General features: G+C 40.3%; 1 protein-coding gene across 3 annotated transcripts; it reads right to left on the reverse strand.

Moving 5' to 3' along the window:
* On the reverse strand, positions 1–17404 carry LOC137290692 (very long chain fatty acid elongase 4-like). Of its 3 annotated transcripts, none has more exons than XM_067821772.1 (8): positions 17058–17404; positions 8596–8673; positions 7644–7831; positions 6887–6967; positions 5939–5995; positions 3882–3996; positions 3152–3279; positions 1–1479 (listed from the first exon to the last, which is right to left on the reverse strand). In XM_067821772.1, exons 2-8 carry the CDS (start codon positions 8657–8659, stop codon positions 1285–1287), a joined length of 828 nt encoding a protein of 275 aa, XP_067677873.1. In that variant the 5' UTR covers positions 8660–8673; positions 17058–17404; the 3' UTR covers positions 1–1284. The 3 variants fall into 3 exon arrangements, with proteins under 3 accessions (XP_067677873.1, XP_067677874.1, XP_067677875.1); XM_067821773.1 differs by having other exon boundaries at positions 16871–17082; XM_067821774.1 differs by lacking the exon at positions 17058–17404 and adding an exon at positions 14423–14557.
* Between the last annotated feature and the right edge of the window lie 5386 nt (positions 17405–22790).

Genomic DNA, 22790 nt, shown 5'->3' on the forward strand with positions numbered 1-22790 from the left:
ACTTGAAATATATTTATTCATAAATATACTCAACCAAAAGCTAATAAACACATAACCTTCACTACTATGACGATACACTTTCATACAGGCTGCCTCAAGGCAGATATCGCTTACATATGACATTCGCAACCTGATTGATATACACATCCATACTGACTTTTGACGTACGGGTGACCGTTACATATTCCATTCTCGCAACACACATGCCGTGCATATGCGCACGCGTCACAGGTAATAATAAATATGACAAAGGAAAAGTGAGAAAATATAAAAAATACCCATATGCGATGAAAGTGTCTTTTAAGACGTTAAACATTTTAAACACAGTTCAGATTCTCATTACAATGTACATGGACAGTCCTTTAAAGGGAGATGAAGTTGAGCGACAGTTGTAGGCTGTGCAGATCTCAACAGCAATAGTAAAACGTTAATGCAGAATACACAAATACCATACAATACCTGAAATACCCCGATGGCGTCAAGACGTTAATATCGTCCTGTTCATGCACTGAATTTAGTCTTATTTAATGAAGGTTTTCAAACATACCGGATCATTCTCTGCTGATTTAACAAACATTTCCTTCTTAGTCTCTCTTACCAGAGTCGAAGCCTCTGGGATTTCGGTACAAGAGAGTGAAGGACTCTGTTGAAAACGGAATTAAACGACCAGTTCCGAATGTCAAATAATAACGTCGCCTCACCATACTGCTCTGGATATTTTGTCATTTCTGAGCGACATGCCACCGAAAATCAAAACGAAAAGTCACAAAAGGGATTCCTTCTCTTCTCAAACAGGCGTCTTGATGCAGATACGGTTCAATATCGTTATTCCAGCTCAACATCAGAATTAATGGTCTAATATCGGCACGGGGACCTAATTAATGGCACTCAAAATAACGGGATATCACTGAATAAAATTATGTTTCGGACCCTTTTCTGGCCATGGGACATATGATGGCGTTCGTATTTGTCATTGCCGGTTTATCAAGTAACAATGCTGGAACACAGGGGTGCTCAAGTGTGTACAAAACTACGTTCACCCTTCTGTAAACCCAAGTAAGATAATATTGTTTATTTCAAGATTGGAAAACACTGTTCTTGTCTCATGGAAGAATATGTTTTTGAGCACATCATTTACACCTGCATGTTCCCTGGACATAGGAATTAATAAAAAAAAAATGAAAAAAAAGCAAAAAAAAAAAAAAAAAAAGAAAGAAAAATACCCAAACACTTGACTTTTTGCAGTCATTCCCAGACAACCTGGCTGCTATGAAGATTTCGTTGTTATTTGTCTTTGTGGGTTTTGCTGACGGAAGGGACTGGTCGCTTGCCCTGGATATATGCTCTGAAGTAAAAGTTAAGGAACAGCGCCATGATCGAGCCAGCATACATGAAGAGTAGTTTATCGAACAACTTGGGAAAGTCGCACTCCACGAAGTAGTTGACGGCGGCGTGAGTAAGCATGAGTATAAACTGGGTCTGGAATAGAAACAACCAACACAAACACGTGACTATAAAAATCGAGTACAATTACATAAAAGTTACAAAATGTACGTGTCTTCAGTAATATTCCCTGCTAAGTGACGGTTTTCTGTAGATAATCGGGACATCGCAATATCGTGACTGACATGATGAGAATCGATCCATGCAGTTGTGGCACCAAAACGGTGAACCGAGTCTGATCGATAAAGAGAATGGGTTGTGGTTTCGACAATAAGAACAACGTGTTCATTTAGCACAAGATGTTCAGTCACGCTACACTGTATAAGCGTAACGTCTGGCGAAATCTGGACGTTGACAACGTTTGTGAAACCAAAGAACATGTGTTCGCGCAGTTAAACCTAAAGACAAAATCAGGACGGTGAATGCATTTGGTCGTATGCCGCTTTTGGCAATATTCCAGCAACGTCTGGGCTGAGGACGTCAGAAATGGACTTCATACATTGTTCCCGTGTTGGGAAATGAACCCCAGTCAACTTGACGTAAGTCGCCTCTCAAGGCGAATCCTGTTAGACGCCGCTGTGGCTCACCCCGAGGACGAGGAGGGTTACGATGATGCTGTACATGTTATACTTCCAGTCGCTGCCAAATGTAGGTCAGCTCCCAACGGTTTCCGGGTAACATATTGCGCGTACATTAATTAATATATCGATAAACGCGAACAAAGGCTTCTGATTTTCATTGTCCAGAGCAATTTGGCATTGGTAAGTGATTTGAAGACTGTATGAAAGGTCAGTGATGATTTGTGTACGTTTGGACACATCAGAGTGTAACTTTGCCGTGTGTTACGGTAGAAAATCGGAGATCATTTCAGATGGACATATGACTTCAAACAATTTTAATGCCAGATATATGCTGTGCTGTTGAATACTGATATTGGATATTAATACAGTCAAGTAAAAATGAAACGTTGTTAACAAGCTCTCTGTCCCTCAGGATCATCCTTCAAACTAATGGTCGTTACAAACCCTCCAAAAGCAGGCCCACGAAGGAGTGATCGACACGATTAATTGTGACTGGGATGTCTCTTACACAGGTAAAACCTCCCGTCTAGATACCCAAATAAAAGTGCATGAAATATCAACAACCAAGGCAGACAACAAATAAGTCCTCTCAAATCACCAAGAAATGTTACTCAGCCATCGCATACAGTTTGACGAAGTTGAAATTCTATCAAGCAAGAATCATGACTTCACGAACTGAAAACCTTTGTAGCTATCCAACTCTGCGCTACAAACCTATGTTTAACTGGTCAAGAAGACGTCCAAAGACTTAGGCAAACTGAATAAATTATGTCAACAATTTATGACTGTTGGCACCACCAAACTACTGGAACAAGCATTCACCATGGCAAACGTCGTCCACATCAGAGAGCGGTTAGCAAAGCATGGTTTAAAGTAGCTGAATCATCCAAACACATTGATGTTTTGGCTAGAAATAGTTATCCTACTTCCAAATACACATCTAAAGCATAAGATTTAAAAGGAGACAAACATATTGTTAGCATTTTAGCAGTGCACACTTGCCAATTCATTCTTTGTGGATTAACATTACTCTGTATTCTGCGGGACCGATTAATGATCAAATTGAGAAGACTTTGCGGTTATAGGCGAGGAGTGACGACTACAGCACGTAATGCCGTGATACTTACCAGCTGGAATATAGTGAGGTAGCGTTTCCACCAGAGGTACTTCTGCATGCTTGGACCGATGGCGGACAGGCCATAGTATAGGTACATTACAACATGTACCAGCGAGTTGAGCAACGGGTACACGAAACCTGACATAGAGAAGTGAAACAGAGTTACACAAAAGGACCATCATCCTCAGCCATGCAGAGAATTATATCTCTACTCCATGAGGATATACACCCTGGGACCATTCGCCAGTGTTAGTGTGGGAGTTCGGTTTTTATGCCGCTTTCAGGAATATTTCAGCAATATTTCAGCAATATCACGGTAGAGGACACCATAAATGGGCTTCATACGTTATGCCCCTATCGGGAATCGAACTCGGGTCTTCGGCGTGAGGAGCGAACGCTTTAACCGCTAGGTAACCCCACCGCGCTCTTAAGCGTCATGGCTACAACTGGCCACTCGCTACTCCAGATTTACATTGATGAATTAAGTTTCAAATAATTTCTGGAGCTCTTTATTGTGTTTGCATCTCCCATACTTAGTGTCGTGGCGTTTAAATAGGCGTCCTCTTCAGTTTGTTTCATACTCGTTAGACAGTTTAGATTTAGTGTCTTAGGACAAGGAATATCCTTTTATTCCACAAGGAACATTTTCCAAAACATCGAACAAGATTTCTCACTTAATTATAACCCTGACTTAACATAAATACGTTTATGATTGTCTTTTCCGCGAAGCGACTACTCACTTTGGCCTCCTGATACGAATTTCATGCCTGACCACGTGACCACTACTATGGTTGTATGGTGATACACATGTAGAAACGACACCTGGGAATTTTTCTTTCGTAGAATGAAAAATATCTGTAAAACAAAAGCAACAACAACCATGTAGTTGATACACATAAGCAATAGGAACAAGATTGCCTAGAATAATAAACATTGCAGGAATATATTCCACTGTTCTTTAGAAAATAGGTCACAAAGTAAATCAAATCAAACAAACAAACGAAAAAAGGTTCATTTTAAACTAAGGGCCTTTTTTTCATTACAGAGCATCAGGTTTCTTGTGTGTTTATTGTCAAATGTATTCGATGTGAAAATTGAGTATTAACAAAAAGCAAAAACAAGTCCTGATCAAAACTGCAACAATAGAACGCAACACAACGGCCTGGTCCATATTTCATTAAGGAAGGTCTGCTTTACAAAGACTACAAGTGGGACACAATGTCATTCCAATTATTGCCTCTATGACATGCTATTCTTGTCGACACGTGGGTTTTATTAATCATAAATGTATACAATTGAATTATAGCTGAACGCCAAATGATTGGCTGACAGTTTGCAACAGGCGAGGTGAGTCTGCTCTCGCTATACGTCGATGTGTACGGATCCGCAATAATGGCGGTTTTTTTGACGACTTTGACAACGGTGACAGCTGTCGCGTACGAGAAACTGATTTCGTGTTGCCATAGTTTCTCATACGTTGACTTTCGGAGACCTAATAAATGTATAAAATCAATAGTAGCATCGGCGTTTTAGGTACAAATTGGCGTATTACAATTAAGGTCAAACTGGTTAGCGTAGTGGTTAAAGCATTTGCTTGTTGAATCCTAATATCACTGAATTGTGCGGTTATTGCAAATCTGGCATTTCCAGACCCGTTTCTTGAATATCATTAAAGTGACGAAAATCCCACTAATCTCTTACACGATTAATAGATGCACCACATTCTCCAATGTGGTTGTACCATTTGGGGATGAATAAATACTCTGTAATGAGTGAAATGAATCAAATGTGTTTGTTTCATTTTGATAAAAATCAACAGCTAGTTTAATACGTACAACAAAATATACCTGACACTAAATTATATTTCGCGGGTACAGTAATTGATAGCTCCTAATTAAAGTTTTGGATGGATGAATGAATCAATATTGTATATCTACCACAGGCGCAACAGTCATATCGATCACCGACTTGCACTAAACAACCCCACGTCATTCAAACTGGTGGTTAACAACATGAGCATCACAATTTCATTAACAGGACCTTAGTCTACTCCGGGTGTGCAAAAAGGAAAAAAACAGTGAGAAAAAAAGTTACATTTGAAAAACTGAAGATCGAATGATCTCTATATAATATTTCAGTTATATATATCACTGTTTTCTGCAACAGTTAGTAAACAGGAATCTGCGACTGAGTAATATCGGGTAAGACTGCTTTGGATCAGAGAAGAATTTGCAAACAAACAACCCAACCATTTTTGAAAATTGATGCTATAATCAAAAAAAAATAGTGATTCTTGAGTGGATGAATTTATATTTACGCAATATTCCAGTAGCATGGCGGTGGGGAACACCGAAATGGGCACTGATTTTAAGGAGTTATACAATCTTCATTATCAGATGTTTCGTATGCAGGTTTTCATGAATTTAGAAGTTTAAGACAGAAATATATTTATCAAAATAGAAACTCTGTAGAAACTGTAGAGTCTGTAGAAATATCTGTTGGGTGCTGATCAATCACCCCAACAGTGATTTCTATATGTTAAATATCGTTATATATAAATAAACATAAATAAATAAAATAACTACAGAAAAAACAACCCCATCCCTTCCTACCCTTAGGAGCCCACCCCACAAAAAGACAACACGATATGCTTTGAGAATCGTTTTACGCTTTTGAGAAATATTATGTGTTGAGAGCTGTATAGTCATGAGGGGAATCGAACCTGGGCCTGCAGCGGGATGAGCTAACTCTTTATCTGCTAAACTATCCTTAATCCCTCAAAATATATATGTCTTACCGTATCTGCAAGTTCTAGAATCTTCGAAAAGAAAAACAGCCATCCTGTATATAGAGCCTGAAATAAAGATTGCTAAGATGAGACACAGTTTTACCAGTGGCGGAAGCGTGTCTACAGAAGCGCCAGTCAGCAGTCTGAAAGAATAGAAAGGCAGCAAATCCCGGGCACAAAATACCAGGACACAGAAGACATTTGGTGTGCAAAACTGTTTTTTCTTTCGCTGTCATTTTTTATGCGTTCGAACACTAGAAGAACACTAGTACAAAATGACTCCTCTTGAATTAGAATATTTCGAATAAATCCGTATGTGTGTATGTACGTATGTGCGTATGTGTGTTTACGAAGTTCATGTAAAGCACAGATGAATGTTGCTACAACCACGTTGTTGAATACAAACATCGCCAATGAGCTTTTCTTTTTCCCAAGTCGGGGGTTGATCCCCTTTCGTGTCGCACCATCACACGTTAAAAGATGGTACTTGATGTCACCCTGCCTTGCGCTCGGCATGATGAAGCAAAGGTGGCTTGTGTCAGTACACTTTGTCTCAGCAGAGCATTCATGATTAACTGCGACATAGTATCCCAGCTGGTTAATACCCAATACACAGCTGACTGGTACCCTATACAAGACATTCGTGTAGCAAAGGCGGATCCAGAGGTGGGGTGCAGGGACCATTGACACTCTCGTGAAAACTGTGAAAATGAACTGTGTAGCCCACCCACCATCGGAACTGATCCTCAGTAATCAATGCTACTAACGGGATCGGGTGGTCAGGCTCGTTAAATGGGTTGACACATGTCATCGCATCCCAACTGCGTAGATCAATGCTCATACTGTTGATCACTAGGTTGTCTGCTCCAGACTAGAATATTTACAGACCGCCGCCATTTTGTTTCAATATTCCTGGGTGCGGCGTGCAAAAATCCACTCACTCACTCTCCCACCCACCTCTACAGCATCTGGTTTATCTGTGTAGTCCACAGGCTGGCATATCAAACTAAATCGACCTCGGATCGCCGCTGTGAGTGTCTGAAATATAATTGCGCATATTAAACAAAACATTATTCCAAAATAGAATCCTCGTGAAATTTATTGCTATGCACCATCATACAATCTATAATCCATTCTATAAATACAATTCTGATGTTGCAAAAAGTTCCATGAAACAAACTATTCTGTTTTTTCGCCATTGCCAGCCAACCCCCTATTAACATCGGGCTTCCTCACGCATATATTTACTAAGTGAGTGAGCGAGTGAGTGATAGAATAGGTCTTCAGCAACCCATGCTTGCCACAGAAGGTGATTATGCTTGTTGTAAGAGGCGACTAACGGAATCGGGTGGTCAGGCTCGCTTGACTTGGTAGACACAAGTCATCGACTCTAACTTGCGCAGATCGATGTTCATGCTGTTGATCACTGGATTGTGACTGTGGCTCGCTGACCTATCCTAATCACATACATAGTGTCATCTTTACCCTAAACATCCTAAACACAACCACAGTGGCAAACTCGCTCTGAACTCTACTTTCGTTACTGTTTACACTTGGCCCATCAGATACTGTTAGCGGCAATATTAACAGGATAATTCTACAGGTGTTCTATACCAATAGCTTATTGCTCTGGTGGCTCTTTTCGTAAACGTTTCAGAGGTATTTCGTGTTCCTAAACTCACTCACTCACTCACTCACTCACTTTCAGTCCTACCTTTGCAAATATCCAAAAGGACAGGGCCACCATTGAAAAGTTGTAGCCGATGAGGAGCCATCTTATCTGAAGAGGTTTATGCTGTTCCATCATCCGGGGCCCGTGGATGACGATCAGGATGTACAGGAGGAGGATGGAGAGAATGGGCCCGGGGGTCTGGGCGAGTGGTAGATCAACAGCCCTGGGGTCTGACAGACCAAAGAAGAAAACCTCAGATATCGGCCTCCATTAAATACCAAAACAACCAGTCCGACATTTTATCCATATGCAGATATGTCAAAGGTGTAGAGAGAGAGAGAGAGAGAGAGAGAGACAGACAGACAGACACACACACACACACACAGGGAGAGAGAGAGAGAGAGAGAGAGACGTACAGCTATCCGTCATATTTGATGCATCCTATCCCAATCGCGTAGAAAAGATTCTCAACGTTATAGTTGGTGCGTTTAGTTTTACGCCGCACTCAGCAAAATTCCAGCTACATGACGGTGGTCTGTAAATAATCGAGTCTGGACCAGACAATCCAGTGATCAACAAAAATAAGTTCTCAGTATACGTTAATTGTATAGGTTGTTTTTTATTATAACGCCAAAACTCATCTGTATGATGACGTCATGGAACTGAATTCTCCTACCACCAAAACCACCACCACCAACTACAACAACAACAACAACAACAACAACGAAAACAACAAGAACCAAAACACAAAGAAAATACTACATAACGCTTCTGTTTCTGTCCAATGAATATCTTGTATACTGAGCAGCAAAAGAAACGCTCGTAAGTTTCGTAAATTGAAATCACATGAAAGTAAGCTTTCATGCTTACGTCGTCTATCTAAAAACTTTTTCAAAACAGAATTGCCTTTCTTTTGCTGTTCAGTATATGTCGTGCATTTCAGCACACGACGTCTCTGTCGTCCCCGTGGCACTGCCAGACAACGTCGACGTACCTGCTTTTCCCATAGAGTCGTTGTACCATCCCTGCACATCCTCAAGCAGCTGCTGGACCAGCATGATGAAGCTTGGCACTGAAGACAGAGAACACAGGTGCTAGGTATAATTTTCACCTTTCTTACATTTGAAGGAGCGTTCTTATCCACGTTTATATTGCATCAAGACTACAAGCAAGACGGAAATGACATATAAAAAGCCTCATCTGAGTGAGTGAGCCTCAAAAACTTGGCGATAGAAAACAATTGTTAACTGAATCTCTGAAGAGAGATACGTAAATATATTGAAAAGCAAAAGAAACGTAACTGTTTTTTGTGAAGTTTGTAATAAAGTACATAAACATGAAAAGTTACTTACATAAGATTTCATTTTTTCGAAACTTTCGGTGTTCAGTGAAAAACATTATTTACCACGTTCAGTAACACAATATTTCTAGTTCAGAGAAACAGGCTCTGTAATTTTTACTTCTATACAAAAACCTGTTTTTTAAATGTACACTACTGAAAGTGTTAGTCATCCACGTTACGCAGGGCATAATATCTCCACGCTATTATTTATTTTAAAAATCTGGCCCAATCACCAACATTTCTTTGTTTTTTTAGCCCGATTGGAATGTCACGTATCGTCTAATCAGATTACTCACACAAGCGACATTCTATGTGAGCTTAGCTATAGGGGGAGATAACTGTGTTGACGTCAACAACATTTTCAAACCTAGCTTGAAAGGTGAAAGGGATTAGGGTATATTATGACATATTATGTCATAATGAGTGAGTGAGTTTAGTTTTCCGGCGATATCACGAAAGGGGACATCAGAAATGGGCTTCACATATTGTATCCATGTGGGGAATCGAACCCGAGTGTTCGGCGTCACGAGCAGACTCTTTAACCTCTAGCCTACCCCACCGCCCCTATGTCAAAATGAAAAGGTCATACAGTTGCTTGATTCCGTAATATATCTGCTACCATTTGGGATACAATGTCATGCATGGTATGTGGTGCATAAGTGAAAAACAATCGTGAACAACATCGTAATTTGAAGAATTATGTCCATTAGCCGCGCCAGGATCTGCGCTTGATTTTTTAAAACTGAATTGGTTGTACTTGACATGGTCTCAGGTCTAAATATTTCACTATATTCACAATGCCGAGTCACAGGAAAATCTAATTAAATGAAATCGATGACACGAGCTTCATTATTTAAAATGTTCATACAATCACAAACACGCAGACTGAACTTTTATGCACTTATTTAATAAAATTGTATGATGACATTCCTCTGCATATGTGAACGTGTTGCCGACAACCATTCTCTCCTCGTGTATACTACATCAACAGAGCGCGATGGGCGCACTGTTCACAGTCGAATGAACGCCTTTGTTCGAAGCTTGCGTGAAGCTCAGACCACTCGGTGTCCTTAACCTTTCCCTCAAGGTCAGTGGATATAATGCCTATTTAATGGTTTGTCCGTCGACACTAGTTGAGTGTTTGAACACCGTCAATCCTTTGTAGTTCAGCAAATGCATTTAAACATATTTTATCTTAAAATCGCACGCGGATAATCACAAAAGGAGCCGCTCTACACTGCAATTCTAGTGATCTAGTGAGTCCCTTGTGAAGAGTTTGATGGTGTGTCAGGTTGATAGAAGATGACGACCAGAGCAGGTTTCAGGGGTTTCCAAGTTCATCTTAGCTGATACGTTGCCATGGAGCTCTTTGTTAATATTTCACCCCCAAATCTACCATCCTTAACAAGATAATGGTTGTTAGCATTTTGAAGTATCGATCGGTTTCAACTAGTTTCTTGCTATAAACCCCCCAATATCTATCACGCCAATGTTGGGTAACCTAGTGGTCAAAGTGTTCGCTTGTCATGTTGGAAGACCAGGGTTCGATTCCCCAGATGTGTACACATGGGTGTCATATTGCTGAAATATTGCTCAAAGCGTAGCAAAACCCAAACCACTCACACCCATCTTGAAGCTACCTGTTTCAAACCTGCCCAATAACGTACCATGTTGACTGCTGTAACTAGTTACCACATCAGTGAAGGCGTTGTTAATAACTAATTAGTACACGTACGCCAATGGGGGAGTGTTTGCTATAAGTAGCTAGTGATAGTTACTGTACTACGATACCCGTGAAGGTCTACCCGGGGTAGAATAGGCCTTCAGCAACCCATGCTTGCCATAAAGGGCGACTCAGCTTGTCGTAAGAGGCGACTAACGGGATCGGGTGGTCAGGCTCGCTGACTTGGTTGACACATGTCATCGGTTCCCAGTTGCGCAGATCGATGCTCATGTTGTTGATCACTGGATTGTCTGGTCCAGACTCGATTATGTACAGACCGCTGCCATATAGCTGGAATATTGCTGAGTGCGGCGTAAAACTAAACTCACTCACTCACTACTGTACATCAGTCAAGGTATTGCTCGATAAAACTAGCTAATACAAGTACGCCATTCGAGGGACTGCTTGCTAGTTGTTTAGTTTGAAAAAAGGCTATATCTAGAATGAATATCATTTCATTTGTATTTGTAGTGCCTATGAAGAAATTAAACCAAATGTATACCCGAAAAAAATTACATTTGCCATCCATCATATGACAAATTTGCAATACTGATGTCCACAAATAATGAAACTATTCTTATCAACTTAACTATCTAGGTATACAAAGCACTGCTTGTCAGACAAAATATTCTCATTGCCTGAAATCATGATAAACACTAATGAATGCATTTCCAAAGCCCATCTGTTCACATTGTAGTATGCTTTGGGCGCTGCTCAGACAAGGCGAATGTTGAGAAAAGTCTTTTGAAAGAGATAAATCTTTAGCTTATGCTTGAAGGAAGGGATTCAGCCATTTTGAGGGATGTAGGCAGCACATTCCATCAGGTCGAAGCAACGTAGGCGAATGTTCTTTTACCCAATGTGACTGTCTTATACTTTGGCACTATAAAGAGATGCTTTTGCTGAGATCGAGCGGATCTAGATGGAGAGTATGCGTGCAGCAAGTAAGATAGAGACAGATCATTGTAGCACTTGCAGCAGTCAGAAGAATTTTAAAGTCTATGCGAGGACCCACAGGGAGCCATTCGAGGTCTTTCAGAAACGATGCTATAAGGTCAGACTTTGAAAATCTGAAGATGATTCTTGCAGCAGAGTTCTGAATGGCTTGAAGTCTTTCTAAGTGGTCTTTGTTAATATTGATAAACAGGCTATTGCAGTAGTCTATTCTGCAGACAATCATCGCAACGCTACGTCGAATCTTTTTTGAGTTATTATCTGAGTTTTCCAATGTTAAGTAGATGGTAATTAGATGTCTGACATAATCGTGTTACGTGATGTTTCATCAATGGTAACGTCTCTCATATATATATCACCGATCTGGGCCTAAGACTTACCCACTTTTGAAACAAACTTGACTTAACTAGCTAGTACAGGTACTCCAATCACGAGGTTGCTTGCTGTAACTAGTTAGTGCACGTGCGTCAATCAGGGTGCTGTTTGATTTATCAAGTTAGAACACGAACGCCAGCCAAGTGGCTGGCTGCTATAACTATTTAGAACAGGTACGCCAGTCATGAGGTTGCTTACTTTAACTAGTTACTACACGTACGGTGATCAAGGGATTACTCGTTATTAACCTACACAGTATCTACCATGTTAAACAGGAGACATCTTACATGCTTTTGCCATACGTTCCCAGTCGGCTGAATATTGTTTCAGTGGTTGACTAGCAGTGAGCGGTCTAAAGCCCGTGTTTGAGAGGCAAACACCCGGGTTAGAAATCATCTCCTGCAACCCCTGATTGTTTTAAGTGGGATCAGGGGTCAGATTTGCTGTCTTGGATGACACATATCACCCTATTCCATTTGCGTAGATAGACGCTCATTAGAGTCCCTGGTCTATACTTGATTATCCCATAGTAGGAATATTACCAAAATAGTGACAATAGTAAGTTGGATTTTAAACAGTGAACAATGTATGTCTGTAATGATATATAACGGTACCGCTGACGATGTTCATTGCCAAATCAGAAACGCTCTGGTTTGCATAAAATTAATTCCGAAATCTCTGATGATGATGATGGTGATGATGTGTTAATTATTAATTTCAAATCATACCGTACTGTCTGCAATAATTTGAAAATGCAGGTATGGACAGTCTAGACCGTGGGATGTGTCAAAGGACGTGCCATGTGAACAACTTCGACCCCCAAAGGCCACGTTAAGGAATCGGCAACAATCGGCAAGCCATTCAACATGTATCAATTCATTGACTCGATAAAACAGAACAATACAAAGCTGACGTTATACTGTGCCAGTAACAGGTTGGCATTTCCATCAGTCCCAGAAAAAAAGTTTCGTGCCATGAATGTCCTGAAATTCTTCTACACAAGGGAACATATTCTGTCATCCAAAATATACAGGTGTTTTACAGCATTCCTGACGCTGAACCAGAGCAAAATGTGTGTACAAACCATGCTGATACGAATAATACATGAATTTTGTTGACATGCGCATATTGATTAGAAAAAAATGTTATCACCTAGTGATATGATTCTGTAATAAAATCTGAAAGAGTTGCTTAAATTCTTAAGAGTGGAAATGACTGTTACATGGTATTCACTGATATATTTAGCTTAATTGAACTACAAGCATCACCAAAAATCCGTGAATTGCTTTCGGCTGGACCAATAATAATAACGCAATCACCTTTTGTGCAGAGAATTATCACGACCGAGTAATTATATTGTCTGAACAACAAGCTTCCGCTTGTTCTCCTGTTACATGTCTACCAATATCTACCATGCCCATCACGAGATACCTTGTTATATACCTTCCAACATCTACCATGCAGATCAAGCGATATCTTGTTATATACCTACCAGTATCTACGATGCTCAACAAGAGACATCTTGTTATATACCTACCAATATCTACTGTGCAGATCAAGTGATACCTTGTCATATACCTACCAATATCTACCATGCAGATCAAGGGATACCCTGTTATATAACTACTAATATCTATCATGCAGATCAAGAGATATCTTGTTATATACTTACCAATATCTTCCATGCCCATCAAGTTATACCTTGTCATATACCTGCCAATATCTATCATGCAGATCAAGGGATACCTTGTTATATGCCTACCAATATCTAAAATGCCCACCAAGGGATATATTGTTACATACTTACCAATATCTGCCATGCAAATCAAGTGATATCTTGTTATATGCCTACAAATATCTACCATGCCACCCAAGGGATATCTTGTTACATACCTACCAAAATCTACCATGCCCATCGAGTGATATCGTGTTATATGTCTACCAGTATCTACCATGCACACCAAGGATAACTTTTAAAATACCTACTGATTATCTATTATATCAGTAAATCTATCCAATACCTGCAATGGCGGTCACAGGACTGCTTGTTATGAATCTTCCCGTATACTACAGGAATCAAGGGATTGTTTGCCGTAAAGCTACCAAATGTCTACCACGCTAAACGAGAAACCGCTGGTTAACAATCTATCCAATTTCTACAGTTGCAATGAAGGGATAGCTTGGTATAAACAGAGCTGAAATGGAAACATCAGAGTTTCTGTTTGACCTGCCATGGTGTGTTACTGCCATCTTGTATTCTGTGTCAAGCAAATTTGTGGGCGGTGGGTAGCCTAGTGGTTAAAGCGTTCGCTTGTCACACCGAAGACCCGGGCTCGATTCCGTACATGGGTTTAGTGTGGGAAGCCCATTTATGGTGTACCTCGTGATAAGGCTGGAATATTACTGGTAAAGTGAAACCATACTTACTCACTCACTGTCACGTACTAGTCAGCCAGGTGAGAGGTGTAATGGAGCAAGCATTCGCTAGTCAAGATGACGGGCCTAGTTCGTTTCCGTGTATAATATATAACGCCTATTTCTTGTACCACCGACATGCACTATACTGCATACTAACGAGCTCAAATCAAATTTCACGTATTCTGTCTCCATGGTAACATCATACCTCGTTCACAGATATGTTTACCACACGCATGGATATGTGTACGTGACACCGTCGGGGACACCGTCCACTACATCACTCTGTCAGCTAGACGACGTGTCGTCTTTCATGCATCATGTATACAAATCGTTATTTAATGTACAAATACATATCACTGCTGGCAAATCATTCAGAGTGAACATTTAGTGGTTTTATTTCTCGGTGAGCAATATCATGGCAGGTAACAACAGAACTAGGTTTCACACACTGTACCCGTGTGGAGTATCGTACCCTGGCCGCTGGTGTGACGAGCTGGTGTGACGAGCTGGTGTGACGAGCTAGCGTTTTAACACAAGGTTACCACGTCGCGCTGTGAGTGAGTGAGTGAGTGAGTGAGTGAGTATTAAGGCGCGTTTGGCAATATTCCAGCAATATCGCTGCAGGGAACACCGGAATCACAAATTGTACACAGGTGGGGGGTCGAACATAGGCCTTTAGGATGACGAGCGAACCATGTAAGCTCTAGTCTACTCCATTGCCAAATGGCGTTAAAATAGGAATAAGAGTGAAGTTGGAGTTATTGCAGTGTAAAAAGATTTTTAAAAAATGGTTTAGTACAGCTTTGTCTGCTCGCCACGCAAAATACTCTTCGAATTCGTCAAGACAGAAATGGAATACAAGAATTCTTTGTTGTGTCAAAAGTGCTGATATTGTTTTACTTGTTTGCCAAAATCTGTTTCTTATTCTTACATATTTTTTTAACCCTTTTCGTGCATGTACTATGTTATATCTATGTACGGGGAAATATAAAATAAGATTTTGAAATGACTATTGTCTGTCATGACTCATATTAAATGGTTCTGTACTTGTATTTATGCTCTATGCTTATATGCATTATATAATGTTTTATTACCAATATGGTGAAACATAATCAGTGCCATATATATCGTATGAGCACATATGACTTTTGCCTAGCAACCATTGTTTCTGTAATTTTGTCGTCTGTGTCGTTAAACGCCAGTGACGTCAATGAAGAGGACCGTCACACTTTTACCGGGTTTATTGCTCAAATGTTCATTTTCCCGGTCGGGCAATACACAGTTTCACACTCCTTGCGTATAAGCCGTATAGCACAATTGCACGTGTAATAATCTATAAGTACAGAAGTGAGACAAAATAAAAAAAATGTCTGTCTGTTTGTCTGAGTTTCAAAGGAAGTTTTGTCAATAATTTTAGTTCGATAGTCCTTACTAAAACGTTTGAAAACGTCACACGCTGAATACAAAAGCCACCCAAATGTGACACGGTACAGATAGCGTACAGAATATCAATACTATTATCGACATTTCTGTAATGACTGTCTCATACTGAGATCTGTGTCAACTATCACTCCTGACACAAAACGCATGGAAAATATGGACATTTGTGAATAGACTAATTGCTTATTGAAACAGAAGTTCAGCAGCATCTATCTGGGGCGTGTTCGCATTTTTTGCAATGCGAGTTGCTCGGCTCAGTCAACACAATGTACAAACACATGTCAAAGGGGGATAATTACTGGCCAATTAGCGCCGGGAGGCCGAGGGGATATTTTTAGTGTCTCCCGACAAATACTGGAGATGTGGGCTATATATATATTCGTAATCCCCATGGCGCAGCGTTATGCACGACACTCAACATCTGTGCTGATGTCGGACTAGAGACGAGTTAAAGCACACTGACTCACAAATAGGTTACTGAGTGATGTCAACAGAACATGGAGCAGTGTGCTGTTCTAATGGCCGCAATGTACATGAACCGTTGAAGTTGATATATGGATGAAAATAGCGATGATGATGATACTAGTAGTACTACTAATGATACTAGTAGTATTAAATGATGACCGCAACACGTAGTAATCAAGGATGGCGATGATACTAATTATGAATAAATGATGCCGATAGAGGTTAACTGTGGACGATGTTTTTGCACCTGCTGGCTACTCACAATAAACACACAACGGTTACTTCACAATGAACACAATGGTTTCTTCACAATGAATACACAACTGTTACTTCACAATGAACACACAACGGTTACTAAAAACCCAAACAATGAAACAATGGAATTTGGTACCAAACATATTTGAGCAGCATCTCGTTTGACAAACAGCCATTCGACACATTAAGAACTGGTGATTTTTTTCATATATCAGGTAAACACATCAACATTTAACACGGACGTGTATTGTGTTATCATGGCTAACTAATGTATCCTCCATACTAGCTGTTACCTACCTGATGTTGTTCTCCAAGCTGTGGTGACACCAGCGGTTTCTATCTCCAGCGAATAATGAACGCGATGGATATACCGCACATGCTTCACTCTAGACGGTAGCCCTTGGATACAAATACTTCCATGTCTGGCGTCAATCAATACTAGGAATACGCGCAGAAAATACTTTTGCAATCAATGAAGTTTTACCTGGTTGGAGATAGTCCGGGAGGTTAGGCTGGGGTCAGAGGCCAGGATATGCTGTTGGTTGTATGTGACGCCCGCAGCTTCTAACAACGTGTCGCCAGTGGCGAATGCCGGCCTGTCCAAGTAGTCAATAGCTGAGAGCGACCGACCCGCGCTGTTGGGATGCGTTGTGCATCGATGCTGATCGCGCTAAACAATTCTATTGCTGGAGTGGGTGTAGTCTTTCTCACAGTCCCTGAAACACATTATTTTCCATGCTGTCCAGCTCTTTCTGCACTGCTAAATCCCTAAATGAAGCAAGAGCAGGTTCTGAATCTGTCGCCTCACTGGAGCTTCTCGTCAATCAAAATGGGAGTACTTGTTGCTCTCAAAATTATTTGCATTCAGAGACTTAGCGTTAGTCTAGAGTAAGTGTTGCCCGTGTGTGAATTGAAGATGTGTGGACGGTTTTCAGTCATGGGTATCGATTGGTGCAATATATTAGTGATGAGTGAAAACGCACTCGTGATGCTGATTTTGTGATGAGGGTAAAGATACCTTTGTTGTTTGTGATGAGGGTAAAGATGGCAGTGTTTTTTTTATTGTGATGAGGGTAAAGATAATTGCTGTTTGTGATGAGGTCAAAGATGACTCCCTCTCTCTCTCTCTCTCTCTCTCTCTCTCTCTGCGTTCCCTCCCTGGTAACGGCTGCAAATAAAATTACTTTAGAATATAATATTTTCATGCACTTCCTTCCCGCTAACCATGTGACCTGTCTGTAACCTGAATATTGTCGGCCTTTGTTCCCACATCTTTAAAGAATCAAAACGACATCAGTACTTAATCTCCCATATGTTACAGCGCAGATTGCACCAGCTTTTCCCTGACTTCGGCTTTACAAAGACATTGACTCGGTCTGCATCAATAACCCCCTTCAGCATCCACAGGACCATGTCTGTCTAATGTATCAGGCAAAGGCCCGGCATACTGCGACATACGTCTCTTTTATACTTGGCGGTACTTTGTCCTACATACTGCAACATACGTGACCTTTATACTTGGTGGTACTTTGTCCTATATGCTGAAACATGCGTGACCTTTATACTTGGCGGTACTTTGTCCTACATACTGCAACATACGTGACCTTTATACTTGGTGGTACTTTGTCCTATATACTGCGACATGCGTGACATTTATACTTGGCGGTACTTTGTCCTATATACGGCAACATGTGTGACCTTTATACTTGGCGGTACTTTGTCCTATATGCTGAAACATGCGTGACCTTTATACTTGGTGGTACTTTGTCCTATATGTTGCAACATGCGTGACCTTTATACTTGGCGGTACTTTGTCCTATATGCTGTAACATGCGTGACCTTTATACTTGGTGGTACTTTGTCCTATATGCTGAAACATGCGTGACCTTTATACTTGGTGGTACTTTGTCCTACATACTGCAACATGCATGACCTTTATACTTGGTGGTACTTTGTCCTACATGCTGCAACATGCATGACCTTTATACTTGGTGGTACTTTGTCCTATATGTTGCAACATGCGTGACCTTTATACTTGGCGGTACTTTGTCCTATATGCTGTAACATGCGTGACCTTTATACTTGGTGGTACTTTGTCCTATATGCTGAAACATGCGTGACCTTTATACTTGGTGGTACTTTGTCCTATATGCTGAAACATGCGTGACCTTTATACTTGGCGGTACTTTGCCCTACATACTGCAACATGCGTGACCTTTATACTTGGCGGTACTTTGCCCTACATACTGCAACATGCGTGACCTTTATACTTGGCGGTACTTTGTCCTACATGCTGCAACATGCGTGACCTTTATACTTGGTGGTACTTTGTCCTATATACTGCAACATGCGTGACCTTTATACTTGGTGGTACTTTGTCCTATATACTGCAACATGCGTGACCTTTATACTTGGCGGTACTTTGTCCTATATGCTGCAACATGCGTGACCTTTATACTTGGCGGTACTTTGTCCTACATACTGCAACATGCGTGACATTTATACTTGGTGGGACTTTGTCCTAAATACTGCAACATGCGTGACCTTTATACTTGGCGGTACTTTTTCCTATATACGGCAACATGCGTGACCTTTTTGTGGCTATACTTTGTCCTATATACTGCAACATGCGTGACCTTTATACTTGGCGGGACTTTGACCTATATACGGCAACATGTGTGACCTTTATACTTGGCGGTACTTTGTCCTACACACTGCAATATGTGTGACCTATATACTGCAACATGCGTGACCTTTTTGTGGCTATACTTTGTCCTATATACTGCGACATGCGTGACATTTATACTTGGTGGTACTTTGTCCTATATACTGCAACATGCGTGACCTTTATACTTGGCGGTACTTTGTCGTATATACGGCAACATGCGTGACCTTTATACTTGGCGGTACTTTGTCCTACATACTGCAACATGCGTGACCTTTTTTTTGGCGGTACTTTGTCGTATATACAGTGACATTTCTGTCCTTTATACTTTGTGATAGTTGTTCTATATACTGCGACATGCGTGCCATTGATACTTGGCGATATTTGTCATACATGATGAAACATATATCCCCTTATTCTAGGCCGTATTTCTTACATACACCTGTTCTCTGTGGTGTTGATATCTGTTGTATACAGATGAATAACTGTTCTGTATGATAATAACAACTGCCTTACATGTATGGACATTTCTGTTCTATGTACTGGTACACATCTTGTCTACATACGGGTAAGTGTGCCTTCTAAATGTATGTTCTATGTACTCGGATATGTATGTCGTTACAGTGGGAGACATCTTGAACTAGGCTGAGACAAATTCTCGCTTGTGTCGAACTCATCTCTCGGTCCCTGTCGATTTCCTTGTATATGTCAATATTTTTAACCTGGTGTCCCGAACTAGATGTGTCGATTTCTGGGTTTTTCAAACTCTTTTTAGGGTACCCCAAGTCCTTAATAAGTACAAATGCACCCTTTTGTCTCGATGTGTCATTTCTATGTTGATAAATATGTCGAACCCTCGGATAAGTCGAACTTTCCCTTTAGTCCTGACTACTGCAACACAACGTTGTGTGACTGTACGTAGACGCTAAGTAAAATGTGTATATGTCCAAGTGATACTCAGGCATTAACACATTTACTGAGGTCACCTGACTTGTTATACTAATGTTGGCAGCTATAGCGTCAGTATATATTTAGGCTTTTGTTGTATACTGATTATCAAGTAAAGCTTTTGTTTGACAAACGAAAGACATTGCCGAATATCTTCACAGCTAATATAAGCACCATAAAACAACATGATTAATTTAGTTATACAAAAGATAATTATTGATATATTGAGCTCAGTTAAGTGAGTGAGTGAGTGAGTGAGTGAGTGAGACACGTTTGGCAATATTCCAGCAATATCGCTGCAGTGAACACCGGAATCACAAATTGTACACATGTGGGGATTCGAACCCAGGCCTTCAGGATGACGAGCGAACGATTTAATCACTAGGCTACTCCATTTACTGGTAATTACTGTCAGGTGTGTCTTTTTATGACAACATGGTGCAATCGATACATTCATTCCATAAACATGAAATTCCACGACTTGATGAAAAAGAACTTTCCACTTTTTGAATAATAGTCAATTGTCGATAAATAGTATATATTTAACGTTTAACAAGTTTGTCATATAAATCGATTAGAGGAAGTAAAGCTACAGGTTTGGGCTACAAAAGCACCTTTGACGGACCTCAAACTCACATAAATCTCGTTTGAAATTAACGGAATACCGTATACTGAAATATTGTCACTTTCAAACAGAGCTTTATTCAAATGGCATTCAGTGTTATTTCAGTGAAGAACGCAAGGATTTCATTCTCAAACTCTCTAAAAACATTCAGGTAAATGTATAATAAATTATTAATTTGGCTTTTAATTATTTTCAGAGAAAAAGAAACTTTTAAGCGTGTTTACGGTCCATAGAATGTTATTTGGTTCGTTGGACAACACCCCATGGCCCTTATGATGGGACTAGAACAAGCCCTGAAATGTTGTAGTCCAGAATAAAAAGATGTAACCCAGAAAAAAATATCTAAATTTAAGTAAAAACATACCCTTTGCCACACTTTTATTATGCGTGTTTTATAAGTCCTTCAAATTCGCTTCCATTATCAAAGGGTACTTTCGCTAGTACCCGACTCACTTTCAACATTGTTTCTGTTCATGATATAAATGACTCAGACATATCTGGATGGTATGACCGTGCGGGGAATCGAACCCGGGCCTTCGGCGTGACGAGCGAACGCTCTAACCACTAGGCTGCCCTACAGCCCCTACATACGAGTAGCTACCACACATCTTTGTCCTGCTTGGTGTAGACATACCCGTCATATGTTGATCTAACATTTCGTAATGAAATTCAACCTCACTTTGAGGGGACGAAATCTGACTGGTTCGTGCAAAGCTGTATGCTTCTTGGATATTTGGAAACTGTTTCACTTTGTGTAAATGGATTTGGTTTTGACCCCGCCTTTCCTGTGCTTTGTGAAGTTTTCAGGCCCATAAAATGCACCCGGCTTATTAGGATTAAAAATAAATACTAATCTTCAAGTGATTTTTAGCTGTCTCACTATGCTACTTGTCTGAGTGAAGTGATGAAAAACGCTTGTGTTAAATGTGTTGACACAATCACGAAACAAAATTATTTAGAGATATACAGCCGTTTTTAATGATTCTTTGAAAGTCTAATGAACAATACAATCTGTATGTTGATAGTACAGACGCTCAGAATGCACCAATTTATATGTCTTAATTCATCAATCCACTTCTTTGTAGTATAGGACGAAATAAAAAAGTGAAATGTTTCTCGGGCATCGGCGCGTCACTTTTATTTGTGTGCATAACAATTTTTTTGTCATTTTAAAAAAAAATATCACTTGACCGCGTCCCGATCATCCATTTGTCCACTACAAGAATGAGTGCCTGTAAGAAGGCTTACTCTCATTCTGTCTACAGACATAATAAAAGAGTAGGCAGAATGAGAAAAATCAGGCCACCCTTAATTCAGAAATGGCATTGCCCATGAGAATAACATAACACAATACTGATGTATTCATATTGTATTTATAGTAGATCACATGATAAATATGACATAGAGACATTTGTATAACAGATATAACACATTTTGCTCATGTTTGCCTGTCACTATTATCGCTATTATAATTGTATTAACACCATCATCAGTCTACAATTTCAATTTCAAACGATGGCCGGAGGCATAAAAAAACTGCAGCTTTTTCTGTTGATTCAGTGTCCTTCAACAAGCTGATAAAGTCGAACAGGTGTGGGTGGGACTTGCCAAGGGACCTGTTCAATCTAGAGTGCCATGCCTCCAAGTAATTATTGGTGCGGGAACAGGCATTACCATGTTGGTTCCACATGGACATATGGAACAAGGCATCATCGTCCACCCAGGTATTCGTGACGTAGTCGCAGAGGTCCTGTACGAGGGGGATGTCGGGTCTTTCATGAGTGTCACTGAATCTACTCATTAACATGTGCTAAACGTCCCAAGCCGTATTTCCGAGAGAAAAGAATACAGATGTCTTCTTCCCTTGTCACTTCTTTTTCCATGAAAAATTGAAAATAAAGTTCTACCACCTTCGTAACTTTTGAAAAAAATGTGTACGAGAAACATTTAATTTTTTATGCGGTCTAGTTCATGTTTTA

Source organism: Haliotis asinina, chromosome 7 (genome assembly GCF_037392515.1).
Source record: "Haliotis asinina isolate JCU_RB_2024 chromosome 7, JCU_Hal_asi_v2, whole genome shotgun sequence".
In the NCBI taxonomy this organism is placed as follows: Eukaryota; Metazoa; Mollusca; class Gastropoda; order Lepetellida; family Haliotidae; genus Haliotis; species Haliotis asinina.